A 15,624-nucleotide genomic window follows, 5' to 3' on the forward strand; every position below is an offset into this window, starting at 1 on the left:
AAATACAAATTCAGCAATTCTGCAAATTCAGTCCATGAAATTCTTGTGAAAGACGTGACATGGGTGAAACAAATATGTAATACTAAATATTTATAATGCAGTGGTGCCCAAAGGCCAGGTATCACAGTATCGACTGGTTGTACCAGGTACATGGCAAAAGGTGATGCGATTAGAACTGATAAAGGGAGGTTGTGCCTGTAGTTTATTTGGTCATGTTTTACTATACAGGGTCCATCATATAGTTTATCTGCCTCATTATCATCCTTCCTTCTGCTGAGATTATGGAATCAAATGAACCATCATTAAAAGCTTCCCCAAGTGAGGCTGATCCGGCTGCCATTGATGTTAACGGGAGTTATGTCATATACTTCATTGGGAGCAGGGGCAGGCCTTAAATCTTCATTTATCTCAAACGGTATTCAATTTTTCCCCAGTAAATGTGGGAACTTCTCTGATTTTGGACTGTAGAGTTTCTCACAGTCCAAATGAACTAACTTCCTTTCTCACTACTCTGGAATTATGTATTAGGGATTTGCTGGGGTCTCATTTCATACCCCAACATGAGATGTGCTTGAGTATATTTTGCATTCTCATTCACTGTTCTATTTCCCTAAGAAAGAAATAGTGAAATTTTTAAGGTATAAAGTGTGTTTAATGTAACGCTAGCTGTACGTACATAATTTGACATTTTTTGTAGTTAAGACTAATAATCTCACCTGCTTCCTGACAACATATAGTCTTCTTCGTAATACTCTTCTCCGCTAAAATATTCCTGCTCTCCCATATAATGATCATCATTGCAGTAATCCTGAACTTCATGGTCTTCACGGCAAATAGTTGGTAGATGCCCATCACCGGAGTCTGACCTACAATTGGTACAGTGGTTTGGGATTTCACTATACTTTATCCATAATGGTTATATTTAAACCTGCACTTTTAGCATAGTTTTTTAAAAAAAATAAAGACAGGCATACAAGTTCTCTCGCAGCTGGACTGATGCTTTATAGTAACTTCCATTGAAGTACAGATGGGTACATGGGTATTCTGTCTTTGCTTTTCTGTTTTAAAGCGTTAATAGAAGTATGGTAGATTTACTATGTTTCTGTAGTTACTGTGAATAGTTAGAAAAGTCAAGCACATTTAAATCAGTCTTTCAAGCTGGAAGTCTACAGTACATGTATGAAAAAGGTTTCTCAAATACCTAAAATTTGTCAGTGGGCAAAAATGTAAGAGCACTCAGTAAAGTCTTCCAAAGCAAAGTGTGAAAACAGCTGTGCAAATTCTAAACATAAAAACTACTAGAAATTAGAAGTACTTTTCAGGAGGTGCCCTCTATCTGACCTCTAACATTCATAACGCAAGCAACTCTGACAAACACTCAATAGGTTATCTTTTCCTTGCCCATAAATATCATTAGCCAATATTAAGTAATTCTTACAGTAATACCTTTAACATTACATACTTTTTATCTCCTCCAGTCTAAGTGAAGTAGGATTAAACTTGACATTTTTTAAACAGGAACTACCCTTTGAGCATGCTCCTGTGTCCACTAAAGTCGTTGCCAAACATACCATTGATTTTAATAATGCAGAATCAAGATCAAAGTCTTGAAATTTATCAGCCCATGTCAGTCACTCACAGACATGGGGTGAAATTAGTCCCATAAAATTATCACAAATTTGTAGTCATTTTATATCTTTTAATTCCATACTTTAGTTATTCTAAGTTTGTTTCCGGTTAACTCGGGCTACTTTATTATTGTTTTTCCACTGTAAGAACATTGAGAGCTTTTATGTTGTCTCATGATTTAAACATATGTCTTAAACAATATGCACTTACCTAATGTAAGTTTCATAATAGCGTGTTCTATCCAGGAAAGCCATAAAAATGTGGAGAGAAATTTTTTTAATCAGACTATTAAAATAATTTTCAGAACTTCACTATTAATGGTGACTACACTCTTTCTATACTGTGACTGTCCAATGGATTTGTTTAAAAAAAAAACCATATTTTAACTCTTTGAGACAATGCACTCCTAGATTACATGGGCTATTGTGTTAAATATATTTTTCTAATTGGGTAAGAAATTAGTTATATGTTAAATCATAGTTTCATTTGTCAATACAATAAAAAAGCAAAATGAAAGCAACCACTACCTCTACCACCATCCTTAAAACAAATAGCTTTTGATATATTAGGTAATAAGTAGCACAGTATGAGTTTTGGAGTAGCACTACACCATTCTAAATTATTGCACATGCTATAGGATGTTTATTTACTGAACACAAACATATCGTAAAGTTTACCTCTTACTGTTTGATCTTCTATGCCTCTCATGATCAGCTCTGGAGTATGAATGGTATCCATTTTCGGACCTATGCTCATGATTTCCAATGTTTGGGTGCCTTCCATTAGCAACTTTGGACATATTGGCATTATTGAGATTGGCATTTGTTGAATTTGGAACGTGCTTTCCTATTGAGTTGTGATTATGATGGTTATGGAAAACAGAATTTGAGGCCTGTTGGTACATATTTTTCTCAGTATTACTTGCAGATGGAATTGAAGGCCGTTGGACGTGCAGGGGACGGTGTGTGGTATTGATTTGTTGAAACGAATCTCTCCTATCACTGCAAACATGATTTATATTGTTTCCAAACAGGGCACCATTCCTCTGTTTTAAAAAAAAAAAAAGGATGTCTGAACATTTTTAAATGGGCTAATAATTAATAAATGCACTTCTTGAATGCATTTTTGCATGAATAAACATTTGTGCTAAAATTTGTGAACATTTTTGATTTTGCATATATTTAAACAAATACATGACAGCCTTCCAAATATTAATGAGAAATTAATAACATGAGCCCACAAATACTAACAAACAGAACCTGGCATTCCTTTTTGAAGAAACATTCACAAACCTGCTTTTTAACTATTTGACGAGCTCTACCTTTGACCTTGTTTCTTGGATGTGGAACTCACCCTTTTATTGCTTTTAGTACCTCCTAGAGTAGACAGCTGAAGCATGCTCTCCATGGGTGCCCTGAAGACAACTCAGAAGGAGCATCTAATGTAGAAAGTAGATTCCCCCTTAATTACAAGTGTCTGCCACCATAGTCAGTATTTTACACTTATTATCCCAAGTCTTCCAATTGGCTTTTATGTGAAATTCAAGGTGCTGATTTTAAACTATGCTCTCTTAGTCTGGAATCTGGCAACCTAAGAATCCACCTTTCTCTATCTACCATTGTAAAAGCTGAGACTAGTTGAGGTACTTTCACTTCCAGTCCTTGATTTGAACTTCTGGGGTAAGGTGTGTAGTGCATGGCCTCTGATGCTGGAATTTACTCCCTCATTGGCCTAAGAGAACATGATATTGTTGACTTACTGAGCATAGCTTAAGACTCATGCCTTTTCTCGTGACTTTTCCTGCGTGGGGTAACTATAGGAAAAATATTTCAGCTAAATTTTGAAGGGGATGGAATGTGTCCTTTTGTTAAAATTGTTTTTGGTTAAAATATCTTTTAAAATATTCTGGTAGATGCAGTCCAAGTGGTCTGATGAGTTCTAGAAATATAAAAACATATAATAAAACATTCTGCCATGTGGCTACTTTCTGAGTAATTACTTTATATATATCTTCCTCTTCCTCATGATTATTTTCCTCAGGTTCATCATCTTGCAAGTCACAGGATATAGCTCGACGAATTTCAGGGCCAATGTCATGAAGAGTTCTTAGTCCTGCCTAAATCAATGAAAATATCATAATACATTAGGAATATAGTTTCCTTTTTGAAATTAAATCACAAGCAGGTAACTTATTTTAAAAGGATAGTCTCTTTGTCAAGGTAAAGTCTATAAATCTTGCTATAAATGTAATTACGAGGTGCTACTTTACAGAACTAAACCTATATAGCCTTTGTCCACTGTCATTAGCACCATGCTTACACCAGCGTAACACCGAGTCCAATATATCTCCTTTTTATCCTGGTATGAGGGCCAACCCAAAGCCATTGAAGTCAATGGAGAGACTCCCATTGACTATACTGGGCATTCGATCAGTCCCTCAGTGCATTATTCATGGGCATAATATCCATCCTGCTGCAGAGTGCCAATACATATTAAAAATCAATAAGCTCTTAATAAAAGGTATTTCAATAAGAAAAGCATTTCATTCCAAAGGACGACATGCCCCAAAAGTTGTTTGCAGCCTTGCCTTCCCTTCAGGAAGCACAGGGAGATAACAGTAACAGGATTAGAGAAGATCTGAAAGAGACTGAGGAAGAGAGAGGAAGGTCAGATGCAAATGCCGATGAAGTTAAACCAGTATGGTGTCCAGGTCTTGCAGTGGCAAATTTCTTTCATAAAAAATATGTTAAAAACCAATGAAGAAGTGGACCTACATGCCACACAATAAGCAGACATTGCACTCCATGCCAAGAAAGCAATGCCTTTGTACAGACAGGCCTTTTAACGTGATGTTTAGGAGAGCTTTTCCCCATTTAATAAACATACAGTAAAATTGTGCTAATCAAGGCTTTGCTGGTATATGCAAGGAAAAATATCATTGTCTGGCCATCCAAAACAACCAAAATGCAGTCTGTGCAGGTAAAATGTGATTATTTATTGTCTAGAGGACAGTCCCAAGAACCTGACTTAAGAGTTGTGATTGCTGGGATCTGAAGTTGAAAAGGAAACAGTGGCTTCCTCATCTCAATTTCTTTCTAGATGCCATCAAACTGCAGAAGAAATGGATGATTTTACTGCTTAGTCCATTACTTTACTAAATTCCATTTCAGGTTCCTCTCAGTTGCTCTTTTGGAAGCCTGCATGTGGCAGGGGACAAAGGCTCTGTCTGTGTGAGGCTTTTGCCGGGCACAGATCAGGACTGCTTTTCAGAACTCCTGTAAAAAGTTAGCAAACAATCTAGCTAGAAACACATTATATTTTCTTTTGTTTAATGGCTGGAAAAATAGCTGTGCTATTTTATATGTATATTCCTGTTTTTGTGTCTTTTTGTAAGTTAAGGTTTTGCCTTGAGGGATTCTCTGTGTTTTGAATCTGATTACCCTGTAAGGTATTTACTATCCTGATTTTACAGAGGTGATTCTTTTACCTTTTCTTTAATTAAAATTCTTCCTTTAAGATCCTGATTGCTTTTTCATTGTTCTTAAGATCCAAGGGTTTGGGTCTGTGTTCACCTATGCAAACTGGTGAGGATTTTTATCAACCCTTCCCCAGCAAAGGGCTTGGGGGGATATTTTGAGGGGGAAGACGTCTCCAAATGGGCTTTTTTCCTGTTCTTTATTTAACACATTTGGTGGTGGCAGCATAGGGTTCAAGGACAAGGCAAAGTTTGTACCTTGAGGAAGTTTTTAACCTAAGCTGGAAAGAATAAACTTAGGGGGTCTTTCATGCAGGTCCCCACATCTGTACTCTAGAGTTCAGAGTGGGGAAGGAACCTTGACAGTGCCTTTGGAATATGTGGGTTCCCAGTCTGGGGGATGCTCACACAATTACGCCTGAGGGCATTCTGTGCCAAAAAATTAAAAATTCTGCACACAATATTTTAAAATTCTGCAAATTCAAAAATTTAAATTTAAATTTAAAAAATTTAAAATTCATATTTATTTGTCAATAAATAAATGCAGAGGGTCCAGCATGGCAGTGGGGAGCACAGACCACTGGCTGCACAAAGGTGGGAGATCACCCTGCAGTCCCCTCACCCCTGGGACACGGACTTAGCAGTGAGGCTGCACCTGAACCTGACACAGCACAAGGTCTGAGCCTGCCCCAGAAACACTGTGGGGCCCTGCCTCTGTGCCAGGCACACCAGGTGTGGAGCAGGCAGGCTCAACCAGGCAGGATCCAAGTGTGGAGGGGCTCAGTGTGGAGGGATCCAGGTGTGGAGTGAGAGGATTCTGTGTGTGACAATCTGGGTGCAGGCAGCTCAGTGGGGGGGTCTAGGTGTGGGGGGATCTGGAGGCTTATTGTGCACAGAGGCTTATTGTGGGAGGGGGTTCCAGGTGCAGGAGCAATGGGACTCTGCAGGGGCTTCCAGGTGAAGGTGGTTGGGGCTCAGCAGAGGGGTCTGGGTGTGGGGGTCTCAGCAGAGGGGTCTGGGTGCTGGGAGAGTGGGACTTGGTGGGGTGGGGGTCTGGGTGCAGCTAGTTGGAGGTCGGTGTGGGGGTCTGGATGTGTGGTGGTGCAGGGGGTGGAAGCATCAGGGTTTGAGTGCAGGGAGCTCAGTGTGGGGTGGCCTGGGTGCAGGGGTGGGAGTCTGGAGGCAAGAGGTCTGGGTGTAGGGGGGATTCAGATGCAGGGGTTGAGGTTCAGTGGGGTGGGGTTTGGGTATGGAGTGCTAGGGGGGTTCTGGATGTACTGGGTGAGGCTTGGCAGGGGTGCCTGGGTGTGGGAGGTCTGGATGCATAGGCATTGGATGGATGGGGGAGCAGCTCCCTGTACAGTGACCCCTCCCCACACACCTCTCCTGCCTCCAGCCTAGCTGGGACTAGCAGATGATGATGGCTCAGAGTAGGTGCCACTAGCTGGGGTGTCCCCAGCCCCACGGTGATTTACCTCTCCACTGGCTGCTCTGGGTGGAAGAGAGCATGGGTGGAACGAAGTGTCTGTGCTGCTAGGGAGTGGTGTGTGACTGCTCTTGCAGCTTCCTATTGCTTCCCTGTCAGAAAGTCATTTTTCTGCGAGGAAGCAAAGAAATCTGTGGGGGACATGAATTTTTCACATGCACAGAATTCCCCAGGAGTAACACAATTTTTGCCACACATGCCAGAAACCATTTTCTTCTTAAATAAGAGCTGCACAATAACTACTGTAAGTGCTATTATAATTAAATGTTATGACTGACAAGACTGGGCCACAGACTTGAAGCACCACATATTCCAATAAATTTAGCCCTGTAGCAGCAAGTTCAATCAATGTATTCAGGGCTCAGTTCTCCAGTGCCCTTGAGCATAGTTCATCAGAGTCTCAGGGGAAAAGGGAAAAGTGGCTCAAAGTCCCTTTTCCACTACTTTCAATCTTGGAGGAGGCTAAAGGCTTCTTTAACTTGCAGCAGTCTGTGATGTTCCCCTAGAGACCATCTTGCCAATAAAGATTGCTGGAGGGGTCCCACACCTTCCAACCCTTGATATGTCTCCACCCCCCATGCTAGGTTACACCCCCTGCGGGTTCTCCAATGTCAGGGGAAATCCCCCTTAGGGAAGCTTTAAGATCACTTTGTGGCACACCAATAGCAAAACTGGCCTTAATGTAAGGCAGGATCTGGTCCTCAGATTTTCCAATTGACTGTAAATTTTAATGTAAGTACTGTAGTATTTTACAAAATACCCATTTTAAACCATAGTACCATACAAGTGATTTCAAAAGAACTGGAGCTCATTCTGCTCTCATTTATATCAGTTTGACATCCAAGTAATCTCATTTGATCTGTAAATCTTCCTGACTTAAACCACTCTAAGTGACATCAGCTACATGATTTTTCTAAGTTAAAAATGTAAGGATATTTAAGAATACAAAGTTCTTTGGACATACTGGTCAATTTATCTTCAAAATACAGTGTAAATATTAACATTGGCTATATGCAAAACTGTTATACCAGAGATGCAGAGATCTCTGCAGCTTGAAGAAAAAAAACAACATTCCATGGAATGTTCTAATATTTATGCTGCAGTCACCTGATGCCTTTTAGTAAGCTATACACTTCCAACACATATGTTTAATATTTTGTTTTGTCCTGTGATATATGCAACAACCAACTGTTAAAATGTGATAATAAAACATGTGCAACAGGGTTTTAGACACTTGCCACCACATCTCTCTAGGGATAAAATGTTATAATTAATAAATCAAATTGCATCACTGAATTATTCATGGTGTTCTGTGATACAGGACAGCATGTGTTTTTCTGAATTTTTGGGGGAGGTAGAGATCCATGTTATTGTATTTCAAATGGCAACAACTGTCTCACCTTTATTTAGCAGTTATGCTTGTAAAGTTGCAAAAAATAAAGGACTTTATTCAGATGATTTCTGCCCTAAATTGAATCCTGCAGCTTTTTCCCACTGGGCATGAGTAAAACTTGCTGGATTGATCTGCTTGTCTGTTAGCAAATCAATGACATATGTACTGTGTGATGAATGACATAATCACATAATAAAATCAAGGATGTCTCTTCAATAGGTTTTTCAGTAGTGCACAAAATTATGACTTCAAATTGACATGATAATTCAGTGCAGCTGTGCTTTATGAGGCATAATAGCACCTACAATTTTTTCAAGACAGCGTAAGTCATTAATACCCCAATGCTGTGTGATAAACAACATCTCAAAAGACAACTAACGATACCCCTCTCTTTGAAAAGATACTAAGTTGAAACAGCATGTGTTCTTTTAAATGGTGAAATGATCTAACCTCAGGAAACCCCTCAATTGAAAAAATTGTCATATAACTAACAAATATATTAATTTGGGCTGGTCATTGACAGGAAACAAAGGCAGGCTTAAAAAGATACTTGAAAAAACTTAAGCACCATGCATCATAAAACTGAAATCAATGAGTCGCTGAAATTAAAAAGGATTCTTTTAACAAATCCTACTCATAGTTCTTTTTACCCAAGTTCAGAGACAAATAAATGAAGGTTCAAGATCAGGTACTTATTAATGCATTTTAAATGATTGCTTTACATATTCTATCTAACTATATATTGCATATAAAGATGACAATATATCTATAAAAATCCAGAGCCAATGAAATTTCTTGAAAACTCTACCCATATTTAAACAACTTTCACTGTTATATAACACATACACTGCTTTTAATAATTTGTGTAAATTGTTCAATCTTTATTTTTATTCCCTAATAATGTATATTCTTTCAACTAAAAACAAATAAAAATCTTCACTCTATAAAGTTAGTAAACTTTATATGTGAGCTATAATGCAATCTAGTTATCTTTTTAAAAAGACATAATTTAAGCCTATTTTTCAAATTGCATTCATAACTCTCTAGTTCAACACTTATCATAAAATTTTTATTAATTTAAAATATAAAACACACACACTCCCCACTCCCTTTGAAGATATATTTTATAGAGGCATTATAAAGTATTAAAATGCCTTTCAGTTTTGCAGCTCAGATTTTAATAGAATGCTAGAGGTTTGGATATATCTCTACCTAAGTAAAAATATATCTGAAATATATTACAAATATTAATTGTAAATTACTAGACCTGAAGATCCTCAAAACACTGTAAGAACAATGAATAATCTATTTTTAGCTCAGACATGAATTTTCACAAACCTGCATGTTTTACAGCAAAGCAAATGAAAAAACCCCCAAACAAACTTGGAAAAAAACATACTCGGAAACCTACACTTTTACTTAAGCTAAGTCAGTACTAAACAAAATTCAATACCAGAACAATTCAAATAAGAATATAAATCATGCACGAAAAACCAAAAACAACAAAACTGAATGGACCTACGCTATAGCAGTTAACATAAGAGACATAGTAGTCAAGTCTTGATTCCCCAGATCTCTTTGTCTTCACAGGACCCATCTTATTTAAAACCCTCCAGCTCAGTGCACTGCACTGTAACTACACAAAGGCTCTGTGCTCTCTGTCAAATCCAGGCTCTCTCCAGCTAAGTCTTACCGTGAACACAATATGAACATGGCAGCCCAATTAAACTGAAGCTGAGCAGTGTATTAACCCTTCAGCGGTTGCCCACTAGGGCTTTTTCTTAATTTACCATCGTATTGGATAGCGCCTCTACAATTTTTATACAAAGTAGCATAGTTAGTTAAATCTGAAAGATGTCCCTGAGATTAAATCCTTGTCAGATCAATATGTTATATGTTGTATGATACACACGGATTATATTTTCTTACATACCCACAAACATATACATACATGCATACACACACTGAAATATGTATGATGTGTATATATATTATCTGTAATAATTATCTTCTCTGACAAAAGTGGAATGAATGAATGAATGAATCCAACTCCAAGTATTAGATATAAATTAAAATTATTTACGCTCTACTAAACATTATTTTACAAGCACCGTTACTCGTGTTAGGCTCAATACAAATTTCCATCATTACAGAAAGATAGTTAAGACTAACTGTCCGGCAGCTCCCAAACTACTGTCACAAACATATTTTGTGCAACTTCAATATAAAGATTTGTTGTTTATCTGTGGAAATTTGAGCGTGAAGCATACTGTCAGAAAATGGTAAGGGAGTAATGTAATCAGTAATCATTGTAAGCAAATCAATTAAGGGATTTTTTTGGTCTCATTTATTTCTTAGGAGTTTTTATAACGTCAGAATAAAAGCATACACATAGTGTGAACTAGAAAAGGAGCTGAGCCACACTACACTTCGTTACACTCTTTTTTGACAGCAAGCTGAAAACCTTGGGCCTGCAGAGTTCATTCAGATTGTTAGAATGCTGATGGCTGGCTCAATCTTGAAGCAACTTTTAGGGACTATGAACCAGACATGACAAGCTGATGGCAGGTTTGAGCTAGTCAAATTGTCCTGCTTCTATTGTAAATAAATTCAAAGTCTAGGACATTGCATGTTGCAGAAAAGGCCATTTAATGACAGATAAAGAAAAATATTCCAATAGTAATCTGCTGATAAAATGTAAAAACCAGAAGTCTTCACTGACACAGCAGGGCATGCTGGAGAGGAGACCTCTGCTCCAGAATTTGACCAGAGAGCAAGCTGACCTCCCTCCCCACTAAACGTTCCATCCAACAACAGCCAGGCTAATTAGCATTCAAAAGTGCACCCAGACATAGCCCTTTGCCTGGAGACAGTGTTCCCAGAAATTTTTCACGTGGAGAAAAAGGAAGGAGGAGCTCCTGCCTACCCATTTCTTGGAGTTAAGGAACTATCAAACCAAGGTGCAAAGAATCCTAATTCCCTGCCTCAAACTGAGCTCCCTGAGAATTTGTCTCTTCCTCCCTCAGCATTTCTTAATTCCAACCCTGCAGAAAGCTTTTCTCCCTCAATTCCTGATGTGATGAGATTCATACCTGATGAAGCCCAGAGAGTGCAAAGCAACTAAAAAGCACCTATCCATCATTTTCCATTCACTAACAGAGCAGCACAAGGTCCAGCCTCATTACACCCAGAAGAGGAGTTCAGTCAAAGGGTCAGATTCTGACATCTCTTTGTATGCAAATCTCCCCATGACTTCATGATGAAAAATGTATCCACTGCTTTAGTTTATGTCAGGGGCAGTTGTGATCTTTGATACCCTGGTCACTGCCCTATCCCTCTGAGTGTAGCAATAGCCTTCCCTCCCATAGCAGTGAATGCAAAGACACTTTCCTAAATCATTCCTAAGATTAAGAACTTTTAAAAACAACAGACTGGTTCAGACTGTGGCACTGACTCCTCACCACACCAGCAAGCAAGCGGATGAATGTGAAAGAAATAGGACGCACCCAGTGGAAGCACTGCTGAGACACGCTCACTGTCAAGGTACACGGCTGCGCATGGCAGGCCAACAGAGAAAAGCATTCCTTGCTGGCTAAAGGAGAGAGCAGGAATGGGAGACAGACGCACTTTAAAAAAACCTGTTTCTATTTTTTTTTAACTTTCACTAAGTTCTGTTAGTACTTTCAGTTAAATGTTTAAATCAATGGAAAAATTCTTTCAAACATTTATCATATTTATTGTTCTGTTAAAAAAATGAACTGTTATTGATTACAATCAAGGTGTAACAATTTTCTTTCTGCAATACTTGCTTCAAGGGGCCACAGAATTATTCGTGCCTCCTCCCTTTCTTTTTTAAATAACACTCTATTTGATTCTTGGTAACACTGACGATATCTTTGGACGAGTCCAAACTGCCAACCTCAGCAGAGGTCTGATTTCTAAGACCAGTGCACAGGAAGTGCGACTGCTTAAATACATATTCACCAAAGTGATAGGAGAATTAAAAGATATACAACTGCTTATAGAACAGTGTTTTTCATTTTGGTGATGAGGTGATAGTGGGTTGCAATAACCTTGAAATAAGAAGCATGCCTTCTCCTTTTATCTGTATTTGGCAAACACACAGTTCTGCTGCAAATTTAGGGCAGCAGAACCCAATGAGGATCTTTTGTAGTCCACTCCCTGTTAATGCACTAGCATCACTGATGTCAGCAGTGTGAACACTACCTCCCCAGGACTGGTGTTTGTTAGTTACATGTTGCATAGCAGCTGGGGCACCCACACTTTGCATTTGAAGGGTGGTGAGTTTTTTGTTTTTAAGCACTTGACAACATAATTGAGGAATAAAAAAGGAAAGGAACAGACCTGGAGAAAAGAGGATATTCCCAACCAGTTATAAAAACTTTTCAGATAGCAGGTTAGTACTTGTTCTCAGCCTTGAGAATTTAGTATTGTTCCTCTAACTAGAAAGGACACAAGGATGTAACAATTGTGTTGTATTTAGGGAAGCAAGATTAATAAATCCTAACTTGTTCTTTAATTCAGAAGATATTAAAACTATCATATAAACTAGGTTCAAGGTTCTTCAAACGATGGAATCAGCCTTAGCTGTGAAGCTGGTATTCACATATTGTGATTATTTTGTATTAAAACCCACAAAAAACATTCTTTAAGGATAAGAAAAAGCATAGGTGGTTGTTCTTCTCCACCTCCTACCCCCAATAACTTGGAATAGATGATAGATACTCTCTTTCTGTTTCTTGAGATCAATGAATGACTGGGCTCAATGCCAGTCAGATTCTCAATACTTCTTTGTCCTAGTGAAACGCATACAGTTAATTTTCTACCAGTAATGTACTGGTCTTTGTAATCTTCCTTGCTTAAAATTATGACAACAGCAAATGCAGTTTCATAGATATGGACTCAAATGGAGATTTAGATTCCAAATTCAGATTCCAGTTTAGAGATTTCCTAATCTGTCTAGTTTTAAAATCAGATTCACAGCTCTTTATAAATGGGGATTAGATGACAGAGTTCTCTATAATCTTATTCGACTGCTTCAAGTTGTCACTTGAAGTTCAGGAGCTAACACCACACAGCCCTACAGTTGTAGGTTCTCATGGAGCAATCCCAAGCATTTTCTGTGGTTTATGTGTTTTCTCTTATTCCAGTTATTAAACATGAGAAGATTTATGCCATGATCTGGTTTAATGGAATATTTCTCTCTGTAACTATACTGTCAAGTGTATAGACTTGACTGGACTAAGTAAGCTATAGGCCTGCTTCAGTAAATCTTGTTTAAAAATCTGATCAGCTGGCACACTGACAGCCCTCCCCATTCAAAATACCGAAGTCTGAGAGACAAGTTTGATGCTCATGAACCAACCCCTTCCATTTTCATCTACTGAGCAATATATAGTCAGAGGCATTGGGGAACATGCTAAAATAAATAAAAGTTCCATTAGTCTTTGGATAACACATCTACCACCAGAGCAGTCTGATGTCTTTCTCAGAGAAAGAACAAAAAAAAAGTCTTTGCTTTATTCTCTGACGTGAAAAGAATATCTGAGCTTTCCTACAGTGCTTAATGGCCATTCAAAAATGACATTATTCTTTATAGATCTTCATCTAACCAAACAGTTTAACTTCTTGAGGAACACTTCTCTGCACTTGTTCAAGTAGGACACATGGTTAAATGACTAACACATGCACTGATATAAAATCTAACAGGAGGGCCCTGAGCTCAGGAAATTGCATCCTGTTTTTCATTAATTTCCCTTGAACTGAATAGCAGTCACCTGGGGGCATATGAAGGAAACAGCTGATGCTGCAGAAAGGAGCCTTACTTGGAAAATTTTTACCACCCCGCCCCAGGAGTGTACCAAGCTTAACTGCCTCTTACTTTTAAAAAGGGGAACAGAGATCCAGAGAGAGGAGGGAGGCAAAGAAGAAGGCAGTCATGGAAAAATATTTTAACTTTCCTGCAAATTAAGTGGGATAATGAGACTCTTCAGTTCCTAGCTGCTACTTTGTCCGAACTATTAAATGCTGGAAGATAGCTTGTCACTTAGAACAGATAACCACTAAGAAATGGAAGCTTGCCATATATGATAAAGAAGCTGCAGTAGACATGACTGGCCTTATGATTTGTCAGAGGCTAGACTGCAGGAAAAGGGAAAATCAGGGCATGATTTGCCTTCCCTTCCGCTCAAGTTGTTGGATATCATTTTTGGGGTCTGCTGGTGTGTTGTTTCCTCCCCCTTCTGCTAGAGAGGGCAGATATAGCCAGGCAGGAAGGTGTGGTGTTTGTATGGAGTTATGGGACTCCTAAAAAAGCAGGTCCTCAACCATTAACACCCACAATTGCCTCAATAGACAATTACAGATGTCAGGGGTAGGATAAGAGTATTTATTGCACATATTTCTTCTGCACAGATTGGAGGTGATGGTGCTCTCACCTGGATGTTAGCTGAGGATTTTGCAACTAGACTATTAGTCCTCAATAGAGTGACATTTGAAAATGTATGGAAGTTCTTCTCAGTGATTGTCTTTGTCATGATTGTCAGGTGGGGGGAGGACTGTCTAGTGGTTACATGGGTCAGGACTAGGAATCAGGAGACCCGATTTCTATTTCCAAGCTCTGACACTGACCTACTGAATGATTCTGGGCAAGTCACTTAAGCTCTGCTGCACTATTTACCTGCCTCACAGAGACTTCATTAATTGTAAAGCACTGTGAAAATCCTCAGCTGAAAGGTGCTCTGTTAGCAAAATTAAACAAATAAAAGTTAAATAAAATAGCTAATAAGAGCTCAGTATTTAGTAACTGTTTGCCTCTTAGGTGAAACAAAACTGCTGGGCCTTTATGCCCTGCCATACTCTTCAATCCCAGCGCTATTCTCAAATGGCTCTAGGTAAACAATGTGCTGGAGTGATAGCCAGAGCTGATTCTTAGAGATACTTCTATTCTCCTGATTATCTGCCTCTTTAAAAACAAAAATCCTTTAGTATGTAACAGTGTAACTCACTGGAGAAACGAAGAACCATGTGTTTTCCATTCTGTTTTATATACTGACGGTCTGGCCAGCCTTCTGCCGCTCACAGGTGCTTCTACTCTTCTTTAATCACAGACTCAAACATTTAACACTGAGCAATAAGAGCCTCCCTCCTTAAACCCACAGAACAAACTTCCCTGAGAACTTTTTAACCCACTGTGGATCAGGGTCTTTATTGCTCTTTTAACCTTAATTGTCTTCAAATAGGCTCAGAACTCATCCCTCCTCCTAGACTCTATATAGTACTTTTCAGTTGGTTCTGCAGAACTAAAAAAGGAGTTCTCTTTCCTTGAAATGGACTTCCTTTCTGCCCCATGGCGTGTTCATTTTTCACTTGGCTCTACTAATAAAATACCATATCTTTTCCTAACCATTGTGGATCCTCCCATATATGTTTTAACTGCCGGCTAAAAATTAGGAGGTACAGTGGGGAAGAGAAAAAAAATTACTGAGATTGTCTGTTTAATTCCACTGATTTAAATGTAGTTACTTCTGAATTATACTCCTGAAGTCAGATTTGGGCTACAGAAATTGTTTCCTTATCTAGGGACATAGAAACGCACATAAAAACTAGTGAGGCAATAGC

The 15,624-nt window shown here is 38.7% G+C and overlaps 1 protein-coding gene across 1 annotated transcript in view; it reads right to left on the minus strand.

Annotated features, from left to right (window-relative positions):
- Nucleotides 1–15,624, minus strand: part of CACNA1D (calcium voltage-gated channel subunit alpha1 D) — a 328,116-nt gene that overhangs the window by 14,993 nt on the left and 297,499 nt on the right. The window contains exons 43-46 of the mRNA XM_077821490.1: nucleotides 3,629–3,745; nucleotides 2,307–2,674; nucleotides 1,840–1,866; nucleotides 717–866 (exon numbers count right to left, since the gene is read on the minus strand). Coding sequence (XP_077677616.1) covers nucleotides 717–866; nucleotides 1,840–1,866; nucleotides 2,307–2,674; nucleotides 3,629–3,745 — 662 coding nt within the window. The remainder of the gene's footprint in view (nucleotides 1–716; nucleotides 867–1,839; nucleotides 1,867–2,306; nucleotides 2,675–3,628; nucleotides 3,746–15,624) is intronic.

Source organism: Eretmochelys imbricata, chromosome 7 (genome assembly GCF_965152235.1).
Source record: "Eretmochelys imbricata isolate rEreImb1 chromosome 7, rEreImb1.hap1, whole genome shotgun sequence".
Classification (NCBI taxonomy): domain Eukaryota; kingdom Metazoa; phylum Chordata; order Testudines; family Cheloniidae; genus Eretmochelys; species Eretmochelys imbricata.